The sequence below is a fragment of the Sander lucioperca genome, chromosome 4 (genome assembly GCF_008315115.2).
Source record: "Sander lucioperca isolate FBNREF2018 chromosome 4, SLUC_FBN_1.2, whole genome shotgun sequence".
Lineage (NCBI taxonomy): Eukaryota > Metazoa > Chordata > Actinopteri > Perciformes > Percidae > Sander > Sander lucioperca.
Window position 1 is genome coordinate 21,107,324 of NC_050176.1, and position 20,315 is coordinate 21,127,638.

Genomic DNA, 20,315 nt, shown 5'->3' on the forward strand with positions numbered 1-20,315 from the left:
ACTCCCTCTATCTCACACACACACACACACACACACACACACACACACACACACACACAGAGCAATCATCCATCAAAAGCTTTTACAAATAACAGCACCGAGACTCCTCCCACGCCACCACCACCCCCCCCAGTCACACATGTACACACACACACACACACACACACACACACACACACACACACAGCAGCAGCACCCAGAGTGAACTCACATCTATTCAGTGACAGCACTAGCGGGAGCCACCACCTCCAGTGACGGCAGCCTTTTTTTTCTCTCTCTCTCTCTTCCCCTCTCCCTGTGTTTGTCTATCGCTCTCGCCCACATGCGCTCTCTTCCCTTGGAAAAGAAAAGAGCCCAAGGCTGCAGGGACATGATGAGAAGAGAGAAGGAGAGAGAGAGGAAGGGAGAGAGGAAATCGTGATCACACTGAAGCATTCGACCGGGAAGCCCCAGCGAAAATGTGAGGACAGAAATCGAGAAACAATTTGTGGGAAAAAAAAAAAAAATGTAAATGTGAAATTAAAGAAGCAAGGGAGGGAGTTTTTCTGCTAAATGAGATAACATTATTTTTGCCACAGCTCAGTGCCAAGAGAGCCCCCCCTGGGGCTGCAGGAACTTGGGTTGGTTGGGAAGGGAGGGGGGTTTCTTGTGAGACTGGCATAACTGGAATGCCATAAGCTGCAACAGAGCTTACTCAGAAGTCTTTTATGAATTCACTGGCAAGGCTCTGAAATTCAAATGGAGTGTAGCTGAGTTTTTTTTTTTTTATCTTCACAGAAACGCTGGCTTCAGCTTTTGTGATAGCCATATTACCAAGAAAAAGAGAGGAGAAGAAAAAAAATGGGAATCACCAGGAGCGCGGTGGAGGGTAAAGCCACTGAAAGCTGAGCCTACCACTAAAAGAGTTTACTACCTTTTTGGGCCGTAAATTGCCAGAGTAGTAAAAATGTACGCAATTTTCTAGAGCTCAAAGTGATACCTTCAAATTGCTTATTTTGTCCAACCAAAATTCAAAAGACATTGAGTGAATTTACATCGATATACAACAGTAGAAAAGCAGAAAATAATCACATTTGCGAAGCTTAACTCTGCAACTCGTTGGACTTGTGACTCTCTGCCAATCGATCAAGTAATCGACTGACCTTACATCGCAAAAAAGACTGTATGATAGTTTGGAAGGATAGCAGCGTGAGCCGCCCAACTTTTATTTTTTGATGTTTTTGTTTGTAGCACTTGTCAGATTTGTCACATCATCAGTGATTTGTACAATTTATAATGGCTCGATGGTGTTTTAAGCCCCCAACGTCGACTTCAAGGCACCTAACCATAACCATTGCCTAATCCTAGTGCCTTCAAGGCAACGCTGCCTGGTAGACGATTGTTGGGGGCTTTAACACCAAACACCTTTAAAATGAGGATATGTGCAGTGCACTGTAATTACATTTTTTCGCTAAACAGATTTGATGCAGCGTTTGTTTGCAGGATGATTATCAACAACTGGAGGGCACAGTTTGCGAAGCTTTTTATTCACCACCATACATGAGTGATTATTGCTTGTGGCCTCACTTTGTCTTCTCCCTGCAGACTCAGTCTGACGGGTTAATTTAACCAGGCGCTTTTTAGAAGTGATGGAAAACAAATTGGCCCCTGCTGCAGCTGAATTGAATGACTCATTCGGGCGATAATCAGCAACAAAGGAAGGGACGAGATGTTGACATCACCGTGGGGGTGGACCCCCTTATTTCTAGGGACATAATAGCTTCTGAGGCAGGGGTGGGTGATGAGGTGGGGAGGGGGCGGGGGGGTCTTTTACTCCAGACGCGTCTGAATTGATTTCTGGAACGGCAGACCAGATGCTTTGGTCTCAAACGCGTCAATTCACAAAACCTTCAGATCATTTTCCTGCATTTAATATCATTTGGCCCAAAACAATTGACAAATTAGCAATGCCGATAATAATAAATAAATAATTTTGGTTAATATGATCACTTAAGACACCAGATAAAATAGATGCCAAATGTCCTCCTGGTAATTTTTAGGATAATATTCACACATCCCACTGTTGTCGAGTGCAGGTGCAATGAAAAATATAATGTTAAGATATTGTTTAAAGTGCTCATATTATGCTCATTTTCAGGTTCATAATTGTATTTAGAGGTTATATCAGAATGGGTTTACATGGTTTAATTTTCAAAAAACAATATATTTTTGTTGTACTGCACATTGCTGCAGCTCCTCTTTTCACCCTGTGTGTTGAGCTCTCAGTTTTAGCTACAGAGTGAGACCTCTCACTGCTGGAACATCTTTGTTGGGAGTCGCACATGCGCAGTAAGTACTGCTAGCCGGTCAGAAGCAGAGTATAAGGGAGTGCCACACTAGCAGCTAGGCGAGCATTATAACATGTGTTACAAAGTGACCACGTTTGTCTCTGAAGTAAAGGCTGGACTACAATAGAGCTGTTTGGAGCAGTTTGTGAACAGTGTTTTCTGTTGGAGATGGTAAGTCCCTTTGGGGTGGAAAAAAGCATAATATGAACACTTTAATGTTCTGGCATGGCACCTTAATTCATTCAGCTGGCAGACATTTCTAGAGCGGAAACAATCAGTGGATTAATTGAGAAATGTATTGACTATTTTGATGGCGATAAAGTAATTTTTCAGCAAAAATATCAACCATTGACTAGTTTCAGATTCTCAAATTTTAAGGATTTCCTGCTTTATTCTGTCTTACGTGACAGTAAACTGAATATATGGTGGAACAAGTAATTAGATCCTTTACTTAAGTAAAAGTACCATTAATAGCAAATGCAACACTTTAAAATACTGTGTTACAAGTAAAAGTACTGCATTGAAAATGTTACTTAAGTAAAAGTATGTAGGTATCATCAGGAAAGTACTAAGAGTACTCAAAGCAAAAAAATCCTCTCATTTTAGAATCTGGAAACGATCCAAACAATTCTGTCAAACAACAAAAATGATTGGCTGATCATTTCAGCTGTCCTTGTAGGTCTATATATTGTTGGGTAGTTTAATTTATAATACAACATTGTATAGAATAAACTACATGTATTTTGTGTGCAAAAAAATCTTAAAGTGCCCATATTATGAAAAAATCACTTTTTCTGGGATTTGGGGTGTTATGTTGTGTCTCTGGTGCTTCCACACACATACAAACTTTGAAAAAAATCCATCCATGCTGTTTAGAGTGAGATACGGTTTCTGAATGTGTCCTGCCTTCAGTCTCTGGGTGAGCTGTTCAAAATCGGCACGGCTTGTGACGTCACAAGCCGAAACAAGCAGGCTAACCGCAACCATTAGCTCATAGCGTTAGCATGCTACCTCGTTCTCAATAGCAAAGCACTGCTACAACACACACAAGTTCACCATAATCTACAAAAGAACTACTTCCATGTGCGCCCTCATTTAGAAGTCTCCCAGCTAATCCTGCCTTGTAACTGACCAAAGTTGTAGAAACAGCCTTTCTTTTACTGTCTATGGAGCTAGCTAGCTGACATGATCTACATCTGAGCTACTGGGCATGTGCGAGTGCAATCAAAGATAGTACAGAAGAAGAAGAAGAAAAGAGGTCTCACTCTGTAGCTAAAACAGAGACCAGCTGAAAAGAGGATCTGCAGCAGTGAGAGAGAGCGGTGCAGTACAACACAAATATGGTGTTTTTTGAAAATTAAACCATGTAAACCTATTCTGGTACAACCTTAAAATACAATTATGAACCTGGAAATGAGCATAATATGGCTGCTTTAAATTGTAAAGTAACTAGTAACTGAAGCTGTCAGATGAATGTAGTGGAGTAAAAAGTACAATATTTCTCTCTGAAATGTAGCGGAGTAGAAGTAGAAAGTGGCAGGAAAAGAAAAGACTCAAGTAAAGCACAAGAACTTCAAATTTATACTTAAGTGCAGTAATTAGTTACATTCCACAACTGGTTTTTGGACTGTTGGTCGGACAAAACAAGAAATGTACTAATCAAAATTCTGATTAAAGTTTTGTGTTCATTATCAATTTATGGGTGACATAAAAATTAAGATCTGGTGAGTTCTACTTGTGTGCATTTGATTTTTAAGTTGCACTAAAGTGCCTAAAACAAGATGAGCTTCAGCACAGAAATTACGAGTCTACAAAAAACAATCATATTGTGGTGTTGGGTTTAGTTCTGACAACAAAACCTAAATAGCTAAAAGGAGAATGTTGTGTGCTGGTAATGTCACATCAATGTACATCTCAGTGAAATGTTCTTTTACTGTGTAACTACATCAAAATCTTACTTTTCGGGCGCCTGTGTTGCTAACCTGGTGGAGCACGCGCCCGTATGTAGCGGTTCACTCCTCGACGCAGCGGCCGTGGGTTCGGCTCCGACCTGCGGCCCTTTGCTGCACGTCGTTCCCTCTCTCTCCGCATTCATGTCTTCAGCGGTCCTATTAATGAAGGCCTAGAAAGCCCAGAAAATAATCTTAAAAAAAAAATAAAAATAAAAAAATCTTACTCTACAATATATTTTCATGCAGCGCTGAGCATTACACCACAATGTATACTACACTGGTAATTTTGTAGTACTGTTGCTTCAATCATGAAGAGGTTTTATTAAGAAACAGAATTGATTTTACTGTGCCCAGTCCTAATAAAGGAACATGTCAAACCAGAATACCTTTCAAAGCATATAGACATAGTGAGAAAAATATATATAAATTAGGGCTGTCAAACGATTACATTTTCTTAATCGCGATTAATCGTTGAATTTCTATAGTTAATCGCGATTAATCGCATGTTTTATCACATGATCAAAATTCTATTATTTTGCATTTCAGAACTGTTTTTAAGTACATATTAACAATGGAAAGCAATTATTACCAGTGTATCTTGATTGGGAATCAAATGAATGCAAAGAAAATAACTTTATAAACTTGATTTTAAGATTTGTATTTGTTTATTATACATTTTAATCTAGAGTCAATATTAGGGTTGGGTATTGTTTGGTTTGGATACCGGTGCTAAAGCGGTACTTTTAAAACAGTACCGGTGCCTTAAAGGTGCCTGAACCGATACTTTTTAAGAAAGTTAAAAAAAAAGAAGGGTACTAAACAGTTGGCGACATTAAAGAATGGCTTGTTTATTGCTAAGGTCATATCGTCAAAATTAAATGTTTAATAATAATGTAATCACTATAACAATAACTTATTTCACTAGTAAATAGGTGTTGAATGACAAAAACAACCACCAGATGGGAAAAGAGCATTTAACAATTTTGAATGCACCACGAGGCTGTAAATTACCAGTTTCATTGAACGCACCGTCTGTGTTTTTCCGACAACAGCAGCTGCAGATTGTTACATCCCGGTGTCGGAATCCTCTACAGTGAAATACAGTCACACTTTACACCGTTTAGCGTTAGCTGTCAGCATTGTAACCGTGTTTAATCCAGCTACTAGCTAGCGGTAGGCTAACGTTAGCTGCTGTCGAGTATAGTGTTAACTAGCGTCACGTGCAGCAATGTTTCTGTTGCCTGTAACGTCTGTTTCAGAGCATCAGAGAGAAGTGCAGACTTATCAGTGGCACCAGAATGAGGCACTGAAATCCGTGTTGCTATTCCTGCAGCAGCAGGATGTGTTACGAGGAAGTACGGCAAAATAGTAGCCTGTTAGGCACGACGCAAAGCCGAGTGAAGTGAAAATAAATTTATAAATGGCAGCATGCGATTAATACGATTAAAAAAAATTAACGCATTATGCTCGGCCCTTAATCGCATCGCGATTAACGCGTTAATGCTGACAACCCTAATATAGATATTTAGTTCATACTATAACTGTACTTAAAGCTATAGTGCGTAGTTTCTGTCACCCCCATGAGGAATTCTAAGTAATGACAACAATCCTGTCGGTGCATCCACATGACACAAGCCTTCCGTGATCGCGCACCACCCCCACCCCTCCTCCAAGCAGTTGCTAGTAGCCAAGGAGGACACGGAGGATTAAAAAACATGGACTCTTCAGAAGAGGTAATTAAAGGACAATTCCGGCGCAAAGTGAACCTAGGGGATAATACCATAACATAAAACAGTCGTGTGCAGTCAAATCACGAACGCTGTGTTTGAGCTATGTTACTGGTTGCACGGCGTTCGTCGTTCGACTGCTCATGACTGTTTTCCAAGATGGCGCCCGCATGTAAACATGAACGCTACTGTCTTTATAATCTCTCTTTTTAATAAACTGTCTGTACACTTAAAGTTCTCAATGCTTCAGTTTACATGTAGGGACGCTCATTATGCTACTGTTGAAGTGAGGTGCTATTTTGAGCCTTGTTAGTGGTAGAAAATAGCGATTTACCATCTGCCCCGAAAAGGTAGCGTTAGCAGCTAAACACCCGTTTGCGGTAGCTTGTTTAAAGCTAGACACATTCGATTAGCATGAAAACATATCCCAGAGAACGTTCGAACGTTATTAACCCCTAGGTTAATTTTGTGCCGGAATTGTCCCTTAATAATCTTTAGCTTCTGCGCGCAAAAGTCACCGGACGACGCCAATTTCTAAACATAGCCATACTGAGAAATAGAGAGTTTTGTGGAGCCGATAGTCTTAATTTGCTTTGTAGCAACTCATTTGACGTTCATTAATATAAAAAAAAGTTATGACAAAAGCTTTAGCTTTTTGGCATTGTTCTTTGTTTTCTAGAGATGTGTATTTATTTACTACATTACAAGTAGAAGTAGGTTCGGAGGTTTAGGAGGCTACTATCTGTAAACCAGAGGAATCACCCTGACTGCACTGCTGAATTCCTACCAGCTCCTGGGACCCTTCACTGGTTGAGTCTGACCTCTGACCTTCCTAAGGGGGGAGAAAGAGTGTTTCTCAATGGGTAATATGTAAAATATGATATTGCAATTATTATAATTAGGTTTAAATATTGATAAATAGGAGCTGTCAAGATGGGCAAACGAGTAAATGATAATTAAAACTCCCAATATAAAAACAAAAGCATAGCTGCAACTCTGAACATGGCTTGGTCTTATTACAAGAACAAAATGAATCAAAGATTTAATACATGATAAATGATGGAATATACTGTATGTCTGGCTTGTGAGGGCTTTTAGGACACAAGAAACTATTATGTCTTAGTGATATTTTTAAAATCAGACTTCCACCTCTAAGTTATCTGATATCACCCTCTAGTGGGGAAACCGAAGTACCGCATTGATGTAAATCCTTATCATTAGGTACTCTTTGTTACAGTATAAGGTTCTGATGGGCAATTTTTTTCTCATACCGACAACATACTGTAGAGTAAACACTGGGAAATTAAAAAAATACTATAAAATCAATTGAAACATTACAACAGACTTTTAGGAAACAAAAAGTTTTAATCCGAAGCGTTCGTTTCGCCAAGGAATCCAATGTACTGTACAAGGTTAACTTATTTTACACTAAAATACAGAAAACAAACAAAAAAGTTACCACAGTTTGAACCAAGCGGTACAACACTCACAGATGAGTTCATTGTGACACTGGAAGAATTGTGCTTGGACAAATGAGGAGGCCGATAACCCAATAACTCCTTGTAAAAGTGATGTTTCTTCACGTCTAATTAAAAAAAGGAAATAAAGTGCAAATAACCATTCAGGTAAAGTTTAAGTTCAAGTACTTAAATCCCACCCACTTTTGTCATATTTAACTTTCTGTAATTCTGTTGTCCTCAGTGTATAGAAAAACTCACCAGTGAGCATGTACAGAAAATAAGTAGAGATCAGTAACTATAATGTTTCACATTTAGGTAAAGAGAAAAAGAGAAAAACAAAAAAAAAAAAAACGACGGGCAAACAGACAGACTTAAATTGCTTCAAATATAAAACAGCATTTCCACTAAAAGAACGAGAGAGAAAAGGAAAGAGTTTATATATAAAAAAATTTAAAAATGAATGTACCTTAAATCTAGTTAATGAATTTCATCCATGCAATACATTTGTTTCCCAAACAGCAATAAATACAACAGAATCCAATTAGTGCTCAGGATTGTAAACCTGCAGTCTACAGAGAACTGAAAAGGACAAGGAGACGTCATGAGACGAGGAAAAGATGACGTGCAGAGATCCCAATTCAGTTTCAAAAGGCTGCCGAGATGAATTCAGTGAGCGTCCTTCAAAAATAAAAAAGCTTGCGTGTGTACTTTTGTACAAAATGACAATCAGAATATGACATATTGTGATACAAAAAAGGAGGCAAAGTATTATGACATGTCAGTCAGGTTATACACTTCAATCACGTTCTACAATCCCATCGTTACAACATCCACAACACTTTCAAAACAGGATGCACCAATAACAGACTCCTAACACAAGAGTGAGGAAAGAATACTAACAACTTTTAAGAATTCTCCTGCATAATTTTTGGATTCTACATAAACCAATGAAATCAAAGCCAATGTTGCTGATCAGGGAAGCTGACCTCTGACCTCCCTGTGGAGGAGTTGGACAGCCCATGAAAAACAGCTATGTTGAGGGGGAAAACAAATTCAATTCTTAGTGCTGAAATTTTTAAACTGGTACTGGTGCATCCGTACTCGCTATACGACAAAATGGGCAGATGTCAGTTGAGTCAAGCCATGAAGAGTAAAGCTGAAGGAACTGAGAACTGTGCATTAAAAAATTACACACTGCCAAATATTTAAAAGGGGGGCATTAAGTAATATTTCCACACTCTACAAACACAACTGAAAAACAACAATGCATCTGTGTTTTTTTTTATTTTTTTAGTCCCTGATTTTTTTTTCAACTGACCAAACTTTTTTCGTACTGGCAATTGCAGTAAACTATCAAGTACAAGTTCAAACAGCCCTGTTTAAGTTTACATGGGGGGGGGCTATAGTCGTCATCTATTCTCTCGTCAAAGTCAACACAGGAGTTGGTGGTCTACTGCTGCCTTGATTGGTTAGTTTGTTAGTTCCCTAACAACAGTGTTAAGTAACCCTTTCAAAAACATCATAGTCACAAAACAAACTAACTGATCGAGGCAGCGGTAGACCAGCAACTCCTGTGTTCTGCAAGGTTAAATTCATGTTTTTGGCAATTGAGTCTGGTGGCTTTGATGAGAGCATAGAACGGCTTCAGTTCCCTCCGTGTAAACTTCAACAGGGCTGTCTGGAGGCAAGTTAAGGCTGTGAAAATATAGCATACACTTAAACTGATTTAGATTGTTTTTGTAGGTGTCTAAAATATGTTTAGCTGCTGTCCCCGATCACAGCAGTACATTGCTTGGCTCCCGTGTCGGTACTCCGGCCTGCTTCTCCAAACTGGGGGGCGTGCCGACGGCCATCTACTGTAGGTTATACACAGGCTATGGATAAGTAGCTCATACAACCCCACTTCAAAATATCCAACCTGTGACTTGAAGTTCCTTTCTTACTTTACTCAGACTCATGTCTTGACAAGTGTGTGGCCTCTTCTTAACACAGTTCGCCTCACATACACACCATGTTGAGAAGAGAGGACCAGACTGTAACAGATTACTGCTCATTTCAACCGGAGTAAATTCATACAAAAATCACTCCTTATGCTTTCATTTAAACAATCAACATAACAAATCTCTCAACCACTTGACCCTTCCATCATCCAGCTAAAAGGGAAGAAAAAAAAAAAAAAAAAAGGAAAAAAATGAATATTTGAAGTCGCATGAGACATTCTGGGAATGTAACATTTCACAGACTCACAAACAGGGATCCCATTCAATGGTTTCATATTAAACAAGTCTGTGAGAGTAGTAAAAAGGTGATTATCAATTAAATCCTGTTTTCCATATCCGGATGAAACATTTGAAAAATAAAAGTGACCAACTCACTGATTCAATTTTCAGTAGCACAACACCGAGCAATTATCATCAAGTAACCAAAGAGTTACAACACATCGTACAAAAAAACCCAACATCACAGTTCCCAAAGAAAAGCAAAGTTTAAAACCTTAAAAAGCACACACACAGACAACACACACACACAGACTGTACAACATGTATACATAGTCTACACTCTACAGCAGACTGTAAACTCGGCTTGCTAGTGGTCATAGATTCTGATGGTAGCGAACAAAACCAGTTTCAAGTGATGACTGGCACAAGCAGGCGTGAGCCAGCGAAGCCAAACCAAAGCAAAGACCATGCTCGCTGTTTAATTTAAGTTATTCACATTAAGGTAGAGCTAAGCAATAGCCCCAAAGTTCAGACAACGTTTAATCAAAAACAGAGCAACATGCAATATTAGAGATGTTCCGATACCGGTATCGGCTCCGATACTGCCTAAAACGCTGGTATCTGTATCGGGCAGTACTGGAGTTTATGCAGTGATCCGATACCACGTAATAAAGCCCTAAAGAAAATCTACGTTAAAGTAAATGTAAATGTTCTTTTTCCGTTATAACTGACTGTCAAACTGGAGAATAAAAGAAAGTTCTGGGGCGTTCATTGTTTGTGTTTGTTCATGTTTCACAAAGAGTTTAACCTGAGCCAGACCGACAACAAAGATAGAAATCATATCACATCCATTCAGGGATAGTAGTACACAGTTGTTAAAACATAATAAAATGTAGGACACGCTGGTATCGGATCGGTACTCGGTATCGGCCGATACCCAAGATCAGGTATCAGAATCGGTATTGGGAAGCAAAAAATGGTATCGGACCATCTCTATGCAATATGATGAGTGTTAATGTTTCTATGTGAATAATTTAGCACCTTTTAAAACATGATCTTTTAGCAAATCATATAATGCTGACTTATCGCTTAATTTCAAAACTCTTATGTTTGTAAGATCCCAAAATACTATTGAAACCAGACTATTGTGTGGTATAAAACCAAAAAAAAATAACAAAAAAAGTTAAGAGTTTTTAAAAAACTTAAAGACTTTATCCAGCGCCAGAGATTCTCCAATTAAGTTCAATCAAAACTGTGGCTGATCAATAATCCAATGTTTTTATATATAGTGTTTAACTGAATCATGCAAAAAATAGTTGATCTGGATGAATTCTATCATCTGAATGCTAAAATAATTACAAGTATTTCTGGAAGTAAACAAAAAAAACAAAAACATTTAGCATATGTTATCAGACATCGCATATCAAAGTCAGAACGGTTTTGTATGATTTTAAAGTAGATTCATGTTATCCACATTACGCAACTTTACATCTAAGAGCAAAGCTAGCAGTGGAGGATTTCATTCAACTGTTGGTACCGGTTTGTAACACTCACTCCCGTCTTGATGAATGTCCAGCGGTAAGTTCCTGGTTTTTCTGGCCAAGGCTAACGCTTCTGTATGTTAGTCACAGTTAAAAGAGAGACGTACTATAATAAAAAAAAAAACATGATGATAAAAAAGAGGAATAATAATTAATACTGCCCAAGTCCTGTCCGCGATGAGGAAGAGGTGTGGGGTTTTACAGTGAGATCTCCTGAGCAGGAGAGAAACAGATCCTGGTCACAGGCGGAGAGTCCTGCTGAGAGACGAATGGAGGGAGGAAAGAGAGGTGGAAGGATGGATGGATGGGTGGGGAGTCATACAATTATAGTTAAACGCTGGCAAAAAAATAAATCTAATCAAATAAGAAAAAAAGTGTCATCAAGTCAGCACAACAGATTCTACCATTCAATGTATTTTTGTATTAAGTAATGAACTATGGAGGACAATGTGAGTCTATGTCCTGTGCAAAAAAGAAATCTGAGAAATAAAAACTTGTACAAAAACAAAAGTCTTGAGTGGTGTCTCTGTTCAGCTGTTTCTTCATGTATTCTCAAATTTATTTTATTTTGAAGCTACTTGTGAGTCACTGTGATTTTTGTTTTTATGTCCTAGCTCTATTGGAAAGAGTGAATTTACAAAACTAAGAATGCTGCAAGGGAAAAGGCATTAGTTTGATTTCCTTTGGTTGGAAAACTGTGCCATACCTTGGGAACCTTTAGCGCTTTGTCCTTCTTGAACGTTAAGTCTGGGTTTTTCACTACCAGCCCCGCCTTCCCCAACACAGGACCGTTCAATGGGCTGTTCACCTAAAACATAACATTATGATATGACAGCAACAGATAATTAAAATGTTGGGTCATCTGCTAATTTTGTAGATGGACGAAAATAGAAAGAGAGAACTATCATTCAAACACAACGTCAGAGCCAAAAAAGGCGATAACACAAAGTGAGTAATCACCATGAAGAAAGAGTACAACAAAAATAAAGTGCATTAGATATTTACATTGGATATTGTCTTTATAAAAAAAAAACAACTATGAAAGAAAGGCTTACCCCTTGCCACATGGCGTTCTCTTTACCAGGTTTTCTTTCTGTCCTGGTGACAATATCAGGGGAGATGTGTTTGAGCCGCCTTTCTGCTGTCAGCTGCTCACCACGAGCTTTGCGCTTTTATCGGAGCATCAGGTGGGAAAAACAAGTTGTAAAAGGTAAGTTTAAATCAGAAAATATGTCATGGTAAGTTTGAGCAGGTTGGCAAAAATGTGCATGTGGTAGAGCGGTTTACCGCTAAGACGTCACAGGATTTCTATATAGCAAAAGATTTCTCAATCCGCTTTCCAGCCGCGAAAATATTCAACATGAAGAGCTACGCAGTATAATTCTGACAAATTAGCTGTTCTTCACATTGTAAAGAACAACCAGATCTTCACAGTGTCTGACCAGCTGTCAGAAGAAGTGTTGACATGACAAGAGCAAGCAAATGGTTGCATTTGTGAGGCTAGAACTAGCAAATGTTTACTACATATTTGATAAGAAATGTAAACTACTCATTATAAAGTTTGAGCTGGCATCATTGATTTGGTGACTAAAGCATACCGACTAATTATTTGAGCACTAATTTAAATTGCGAGCCAAAAACAAAAAAAGTGGTTGCTATTACAAATATGGCCCCAACAGCCTTTCAGCTTTAAAAAAAAAAAAAAAAAAAAAAAAAATAGATTTTGTGCAAACTCCTCATCCTCCTCTGGTGCTCCTCATTGTGACTTTCACATATGGTTTAGTACCTTGATGAGGCCACCGAAGGAGCGGGAACGCGGATGTTTCTTGCTGGGAGCTGGGAGGAGCAGGTGCTGCTCTTTAGTAGGCGTCTCTGATGGATTGGATGTCTGCTTGACTAACTGCACATGGGGGAAAAAAAACACTTCCATTTTATATTAAAAAGACTTTTAACACACAAAGTGAATTGCATTCGGGAGGATCAACAGCAGAAGAAGCTCAGTTTCTACATGTATCAGCCAGTTGAAATCTAGGACTGTAAAAAAAGACCCTGAGGGGAACCTGTCGGACGAGTTTCTTCTTCTTGGCGGAGTCTGGCATGTTGTGGTTGACGTGTCTGAAGAGCTCCTTCAGAGCCTCCTCTGTGTATTGTTGAGCTGGTGACTGGAACTGCTCCTGAGAGCTGGGGCCCTGAACGGCCGTCCTCTTCAGGGGCAACACTGTCCGCTGAGCAGAAGAGCTGCTCGCTGCCAGCAGCTCCAGCTCATCCTGAGAGAGGAGAAGGCTGTCAACTTCAGATGGAATCTATTACACGTGTGTGAGCAGGCAAAATGACGGTTTATGATAAAAACAGTAAAACGCAGCATTTGGCTTTGATCACCACATTGTTTGCAGCATAGCGACCCAAACTTGAAATGGTCGTTCTCCTTCACTGTCCCAAAATATATGGAATACTATCACTGTTGCTAAATATTTTTCACGCTCCTTTTACAATAAAAGCTGTTTCTCTCTTTACCAACACTTGAGGTATTTATCTACTTCAGGGGTCACCAACTGGCGGACTCTGGTCCAAAACCAGACCGCAGGAGGCTTCCATATATGGGTATTTATCTTGTCAAAAAAGGAATTTTTAACAGGCAGAACGAGGCCAGCTCTGTAGAGCTGTATGGGTCATGCCAACGCCTGCGACTGTTGCTAGGTTGCAAAAACATGCGAGCTGACCGAGGTACACAATACGATAGAAGAACATGGCATTATCAAAATATAGAAAAGTGAGGTGAGTGAGTGGACAGAAAAGTATGCGTTTAATCTTCCTGCTAGGAGTTCTACGAGGCCGGTGTGCCTCATTTGCACGGAGTCTGTTGCGATTGTCAAAAGTGGAATTATTAAAAGCAAATATGAAACTAGACACAGACACTTGGAGAAAACTTAGCCACAGCAGTCTGAGGTCAGGACACTGAAAAGCAATGTGCCCAAAGCCCAATAAGAGCGATCTATATGAGTCCTGTCTCACTCTCTCACAGCGCAGCAGCGGGCATATGCGTGTTTGTTTTTCCATTCATCATATGCTTGTTTAATATAGGCACTGTATTTTTGCCTTTTTTAAGCTAGGAAGCTTGAACTTCTATCTTTAAGTGATTATTAAGCGCAGATCAGCCATAAAAAACACTATTTAGTTTTCCTTTTGAGGAGGTCTTATTGTTATGGACTGAAAGGGAATATTTACAAAGCAAATTTAGATATGACGGATTTATGGCACTTTTTATTTCATCATACGTTTGTTCAAAATAGGCAGCGCATTTTTGCATCTTCGAGTTTAAAAATGTTGACTAAACTGATTCCTTTAGTATTATGATTAGTATTATTAGTATATAGTATACATTTGTAGGTATCAAATTCTTCGGACCTATGCGGGGGCGGAGGGTTGACTCACTGGACCTCTTGCACTTTAAGATGAATACCCCTGATCTACTTTCAATTTTTTAGATTTGACATTTAGAATGTTTTCACAAAGTTCATCTTCTCTAAAAGCAGGGAAGAGAATCGATGAATTAAATGCTATTTTAACAGCAGGGGAAGTGAGGACAAAGTGCTTAACATGGCCTGGTGTGTTGATGTTGGAAAGGTGGTGCCGTGATGTGACCTCCCTCCACTAACCTTGGTCTGCAGAGCCTTGGAGCCAGTGAAGTGCACTTTGGCATATTCCCGCAGGTAGACTGGAGCCTGAACAACACGCAGCAGACACCAGTCACATGTTATGTACCTAGAGCACAATTTGTTATTGTGCATCATTCTCAGAGTATTTAATAATAACAGCAACAGTAATCACCCTGAAGAGTTTCTGTGAGTGTTTGATGAGGAAGGCCATGCTGTTGTTCAGTTTCTTCAGATTGTCTTTCAGGTCACTGGCTGTCATCTGGAACAAGAGGGAACAGAAGTCAGACAACACTCTGTCACTTAAAGCTGCATTCAGAGATTTTTGACCACTATGGGGCAGAAAGACAATCTCAACTAAAGTGAGTTTCATCAAAAGCTAGCAAAAAATATGTTGTATCTGTTTTTCGTTTTCTTTTCTGTGCTTTATAAGGCATTTTATTGCCATATTCACAAAAGATAGCAGCATGCTTGCTGTCTGGCACAGCATGTGGGGGTGACGAAATTGAACATTTTCAAATTCTACACAGAGTGGCTTTAAGGATAGTGTGTAAATATATGGCAGTTTTTAGGCAATTTTCTTTAGGGTGAATGAATAATTGTGGTGAACAATAGTGCTCCCAAATTGAGCAAAATAGTCTAGATCTTCCTTGAACCGTAGTTATAATATTAATTATATATATACTATATATTTATATATTATATATAAAAAATAATATAAAGTTATAAACAAATCTTACATGTCTGGGCCAAAGGACATGCGGGGCAAACATGAGGGCCAGGTTAAAGGCGGACATCTTGTTCTTGTCCTGCTGCTTGGCAGTGTGGTAGAGCAGGTCCAGCAGGAGTTTCAACAGTGAGCGGTTGGCCTGGGGTAACAGCAGGAAGAGGAGCTGCAGGGCCTCTATCTGACGCTCCTTGTTGGGTAACGCAGTCTTGTTGCCGTGTTCGTCAAACAGAGTCATGTCTGGGAGAGGAACACGGGTGGAGGAAGTACAATTCAAAACAGATCATCTGCATTTGTGACATCTTGACAGATGCATTTCAGATGTCCTGCTTTTTAAAATATGCAGCATTTTATGTTTAATGTGGAGCAATCATTTGCTGCATCTTTAAAAGTTTAACAAAATGTGTGACTGTGTGTTAGAGTTTAGATTCTCGGCCCAAGCCCGACCCGAGGTCCGGTCGGGCTCGGGCCGTTATTTTCCGCCACATCCTCGGGCCGGGCCGGACCGCGCCTGGGCCAGACCCTTGATCAAGCAATTTTTATTTTTTATTTTTTTTTATCCATTACCGGACCGGGCTTGGACACAACGTGCTCGGGCAGGTTCGGGCTTGATTTTTTGGGCCGATCTAAGCTCTACTATGTGTGTGTGTGTGTGTGTGTGTGTGTGTGTGTGTGTGTGTGTATTCCTACCAGCTATCTTGAGGTGTGCGTGGAAGTGTCTGTGTGTGAGAAGGGGCTCGGGCAGCTCTCCCAGGAAAGTCTTGAGCAGCGTGGCCACGTCATTGGGGTGAAAGTCCCCAGACTCCAGGTCGACTTCGGCCCCGCTATTGAGGAGCTCTTTCAGGGTCTGCTGGCGAACACTGTTGCCCGGCACCCGAAACAGACCCTCTACGTGTAGATCTGAGTGCGTAGAGTTTAGTTTATTCAAGTATCCTTATTAGAAGCACACGTATTTGCCTCTAGTCTTCCTGGGGGTCCTGAACAAGAGCAGGTAGGAACCAGCAAGTAAAAACTTCTGACATCTGATAATTCTAAACCAGTATGGGCTATTTATTTGTGTGCTCACTCATTCTTGGAATTTGTCTTTTTTATTCTAGCTGAAGAAGAAAACATGACATGCACACTACTCCAAAACAAATAGGAAAAATACTATCCACATTCATCAGTAGGACTGATTGCAGGCAAAGGGTTGTTCATTGTTATAAAAACAAAATCATTGGTTTTATGTTAAAGATAATGTTGTTCTTTCCCAGCAAACAGTTAATGATGTTGCTTTACAAAGTTTCTGGAATGCAGAAGTAAAAACAACTTTTATTATTTAGAGGACTCACTTTTGCTGAGGTACTCAATGAGCTGGTAGATCTGGGCAATGCAGCTCTCTGTCAGTGTGGTTCCAAACACAATGCCTTTATCTGTGAAAGTATTAGAAATGAGAGTGATGGATATAATCAAAAGTTACTGAAAGAGCTCTTCAATTTCGACAACATGCGACTTAAAACCAGGCAGCCCCATTACAGGTTTAAAGCTGACACTAACACTAAAGAACAAGTCTGATGGCATCTCATACGCCACACTGAAAAACCTATACATAAGATCAAACAGGCTAGGAAAAAAAAGCAGGTTGGCCTGTGTCTATTTAGTGTCAGCTGTTAAATTCCACTGTTAAAAATAGGAAATGGACCTGAAGGGAGAGCCCCCTCTCTATCAGCACTGATCTTGCAGAACTGTTCCGAATTACATTTGCACGCATCCTGTCTTTTCGGTGAGAGACTGAGAGCACGACACATCCCTCACTTCCTCAACACTGAAGTGATCCGTGCAGATCATCATCATCATCATCATGTATGCTCAGCCCAGGATTAGATAGTTAGTCATACTGCAAACATCTGTAGCCTTATGTCTTGGTTCACTATGATTACTTCAGTTATACCTTACTAATTTATGTTGTGCGATTAAGCTATATCAGAAACGGTGGTAAAATACATATTTTGGTGGAAACTTTTCCACTATATTGTTTTGTACTGTCACAGAGTTGTGTGATTATTCATGCAATAGATATGATTTAATTAGCACTTCTTAAAGCACTATTTCTGTTGTAATGTAACATTTAAGTTGCTCATTCATGTATCCTTGCATCTGATGTGGAGGCCAAGAGAGTGGGTTAACATGCAGAATCAAACTCAAACTCTGTCCCCCGTTGATTAAGGTATGAATCAGACTGTGGTCTCTGGTGTGCTCTGTGTTACAGTGATACAGGGTCAGAAAAACTGGGGAGGGACTTACACCTCTATTGAGATCTGTGCCGTAGACTATATAAAAAAGGGCTTGAAAGCTCACGCAAAGAAGTGACGATAATTTTACTTGTTTGCCACAACAGCTGTTGGACTACAAAATGTGTGCAACAAAAACAACAAAGCCTACAATGACAAATGTACAACTGGATATCTGTTGGGAGGGTTTTTAGGTGAGATTCTATCTCATATGTTTTCATACATCTTATAGTAAACTTGCTGGCACTTCTTACACATACAGTCAGTTATCCACTGGAACAATCTGATTGCTGCCTTAGGGCCCATTCACACTAGAAAACGTGATCCGGAGAGTCGCCGCAGGTTTGTGCGGCAGTGGGAGTGTCACCTAAATGGCCCATTTGTGTGACGTGCTGTTGTGTTATTTAACCCCCCCCTAATGTAGCACAAGTAGACTTTATATTTCACAATTATTGTTTTCCGTCAGATCATTTATGGATCTTGACATTTCCGACCACACTTGAAGGCAACTGCATTTCACAGTGATGGAAAGAAAACAGACGGAGGGAATGTTCCTAAGCAGATAAGTGCTTGTGTTTTGTTTTTTACCCTCATAGCGTAACCCTAAACTTTTTTTGTGGCAGCGATAAAGTCAGTGATGACGCAGTCAGTGTGAATGCAGGCTTAATGTCTATGTTGCCTGATATCAAACTGTATACAAAAACAGAGAAGGAGATTCACTGTGGTTAATTGGCTCTTGGTAATTTGTAGATGTCAACTGGTTGACCTCTGACCTTTGCGTTTGAGGAAGTTGAAAGAGCGAAAGAAGCCTCCATTTCCACCTGTTGGGGTCTTAGGGCCCTCCTCACCAAGGAGCTGTGCAAACTCTGTCCCGGGTAAATCAATAAGGCGAGTAATGTTACTAAGCACCAGCTCCAGGAAAACATCAGGGCTCTCATGGCGGAGTTTCTCCACAAAAAAGTCCGGGCTGAAGAGGACTTGTGGTCGGCCAGCACGGGCCCCCCCCGGTGATTCCTCATGATTCATCACCATATTGCACACTGCACCTCTGCTAGGGAGAGACACCAATATTTTAAACATATTTTTCTAGTAGCATGGGAGAGGACATCATACACACTTAATTATTAGGTAAAAAAACACAGGCACCTAAGTCTGCTGCATGATGGATTTGTTTACGCTTTAACAAGTAGTAGACTTTATTAATATTAATTAGGGATCTTTGTTGTATGCCTCTGCTGAAAAGCAACAGCATTACAAATTAAAATGTGTATACATAGGATATACAGACTATGTTCAATAGCCTAAGTTAATATTACCTGATGACATAGTTAGGCTTATTTTCTCCCTCCAGAGCCACAGCTGACATTTGTCAACAACTGTTTTCACAGGCTGCAGTACTAATAACAAGTAAATGTAACTTAATGTGTAAAATCGTTTTAGTGCCTCTTTAAACCTCATCTTCACCCCCTTCTGTGTAGCCAATTCTGACAAAACCATTAAAATCTACAAACCTCACAAATGACCACAAACTTGAAACTAGCTAGCTACACTTCTGACCATTTCAGCAAACCTAAAAACTAAACAAAGGCGCTATTGATGTTATGTTCCTTCCTTTACAAACGTTAACGTTATGCGTGTAAAGAAACGTAGGAACAGTGGGTTATAATCACAGTACTGCACCACTAACCTAGCTAGCTAACGTCAGCTAAAATAACCTAACGTTAGCTAACCAAAATTGAATTTAGCTCGTGTAACGTTAACGTTAGTTTGCCCAAACTTAGCTAACATTAGCTAGCTATGTCAACCCATGATCCCTTAGCTAACGTTAGCTAATGCAAGCTGTGAATTCCAACGTAACTTAACTCATTTTCGAATATACATTACAATTGTTAACAGCAATGCCTGGCCACCAATCTGTAGCCCACTAACGTAATTTTCATCTTTGAAAGCAGCATTAACATTACTTCGCTTGAGCTGACGGCTAACGTTAAAGTGACAGCCCTTGTCAATCAGTCTCACTGACGAAACGCATGTTCACCAGTCTAAAATGTCTCAAGTTCAGCTTAAGACAGAGTAACGCTAACTCTGCGTCAATGTAAATAAGATTAAAATGTATCATTGTTAGTCTCCATTCGTTCTTACCTTCTATTTTGTTTGTTTTCATCGACATCTTTACCCGCAGCCATGTTCAGTTTGAATCCTCCGCTGTTATCCCTCAGGCCCCGCCCACGATGTCAACCATTGGTCGTTTGTCGAACGTGGGCGTGACATGAAGTGTCTGATTTGCCAATGTCTCTTACTGTGATTGGTCGGTTTGAATTCAGTAGCTTTTGTCAAGAGGAAAACAACATCTGTAAGCAACATCAAGCGCTCTGTGCAAGTATACAACAATAACACAGTGGTGGAAGAAGTATAAATTCACCACTATTATACTGTGTA

The 20,315-nt window shown here is 39.8% G+C and overlaps 1 protein-coding gene across 3 annotated transcripts; it reads right to left on the reverse strand.

Moving 5' to 3' along the window:
* Window positions 1-11,044: 11,044 nt before the first annotated feature.
* On the reverse strand, window positions 11,045-20,106 carry arhgap19 (Rho GTPase activating protein 19). 3 transcript variants are annotated; one of them, XM_031299930.2, is made up of 12 exons: window positions 20,019-20,106; window positions 18,650-18,924; window positions 16,938-17,018; window positions 16,297-16,506; window positions 15,620-15,846; window positions 15,055-15,141; window positions 14,883-14,948; window positions 13,287-13,493; window positions 13,013-13,126; window positions 12,282-12,395; window positions 11,933-12,034; window positions 11,045-11,484 (listed from the first exon to the last, which is right to left on the reverse strand). In XM_031299930.2, the coding sequence occupies exons 1-12, from the start codon at window positions 20,060-20,062 to the stop codon at window positions 11,425-11,427; spliced, it is 1,587 nt and encodes a 528-aa protein (XP_031155790.1). In that variant the 5' UTR covers window positions 20,063-20,106; the 3' UTR covers window positions 11,045-11,424. The 3 variants fall into 3 exon arrangements, with proteins under 3 accessions (XP_031155790.1, XP_031155791.1, XP_031155788.1); XM_031299931.2 differs by having other exon boundaries at window positions 11,045-11,481; window positions 18,650-18,927; window positions 20,019-20,096; XM_031299928.2 differs by having other exon boundaries at window positions 18,650-18,927; window positions 20,019-20,096.
* Between the last annotated feature and the right edge of the window lie 209 nt (window positions 20,107-20,315).

Coding starts and splice junctions, on each gene's coding strand:
- arhgap19 (XM_031299928.2), bottom strand. CDS start 20,062: ATGGCTGCGGGTAAAGATGTCGATGAAAACAAACAAAATAGAAG. Junction 13,494..14,882: donor CCAAGGCTCTGCAGACCAAG/GTTAGTGGAGGG, acceptor CTCCTCTCTCAG/GATGAGCTGGAGCTGCTGGC. Junction 11,485..11,932: donor AAGCGCTAAAGGTTCCCAAG/GTATGGCACAGT, acceptor TTCGTCTCTCAG/CAGGACTCTCCGCCTGTGAC.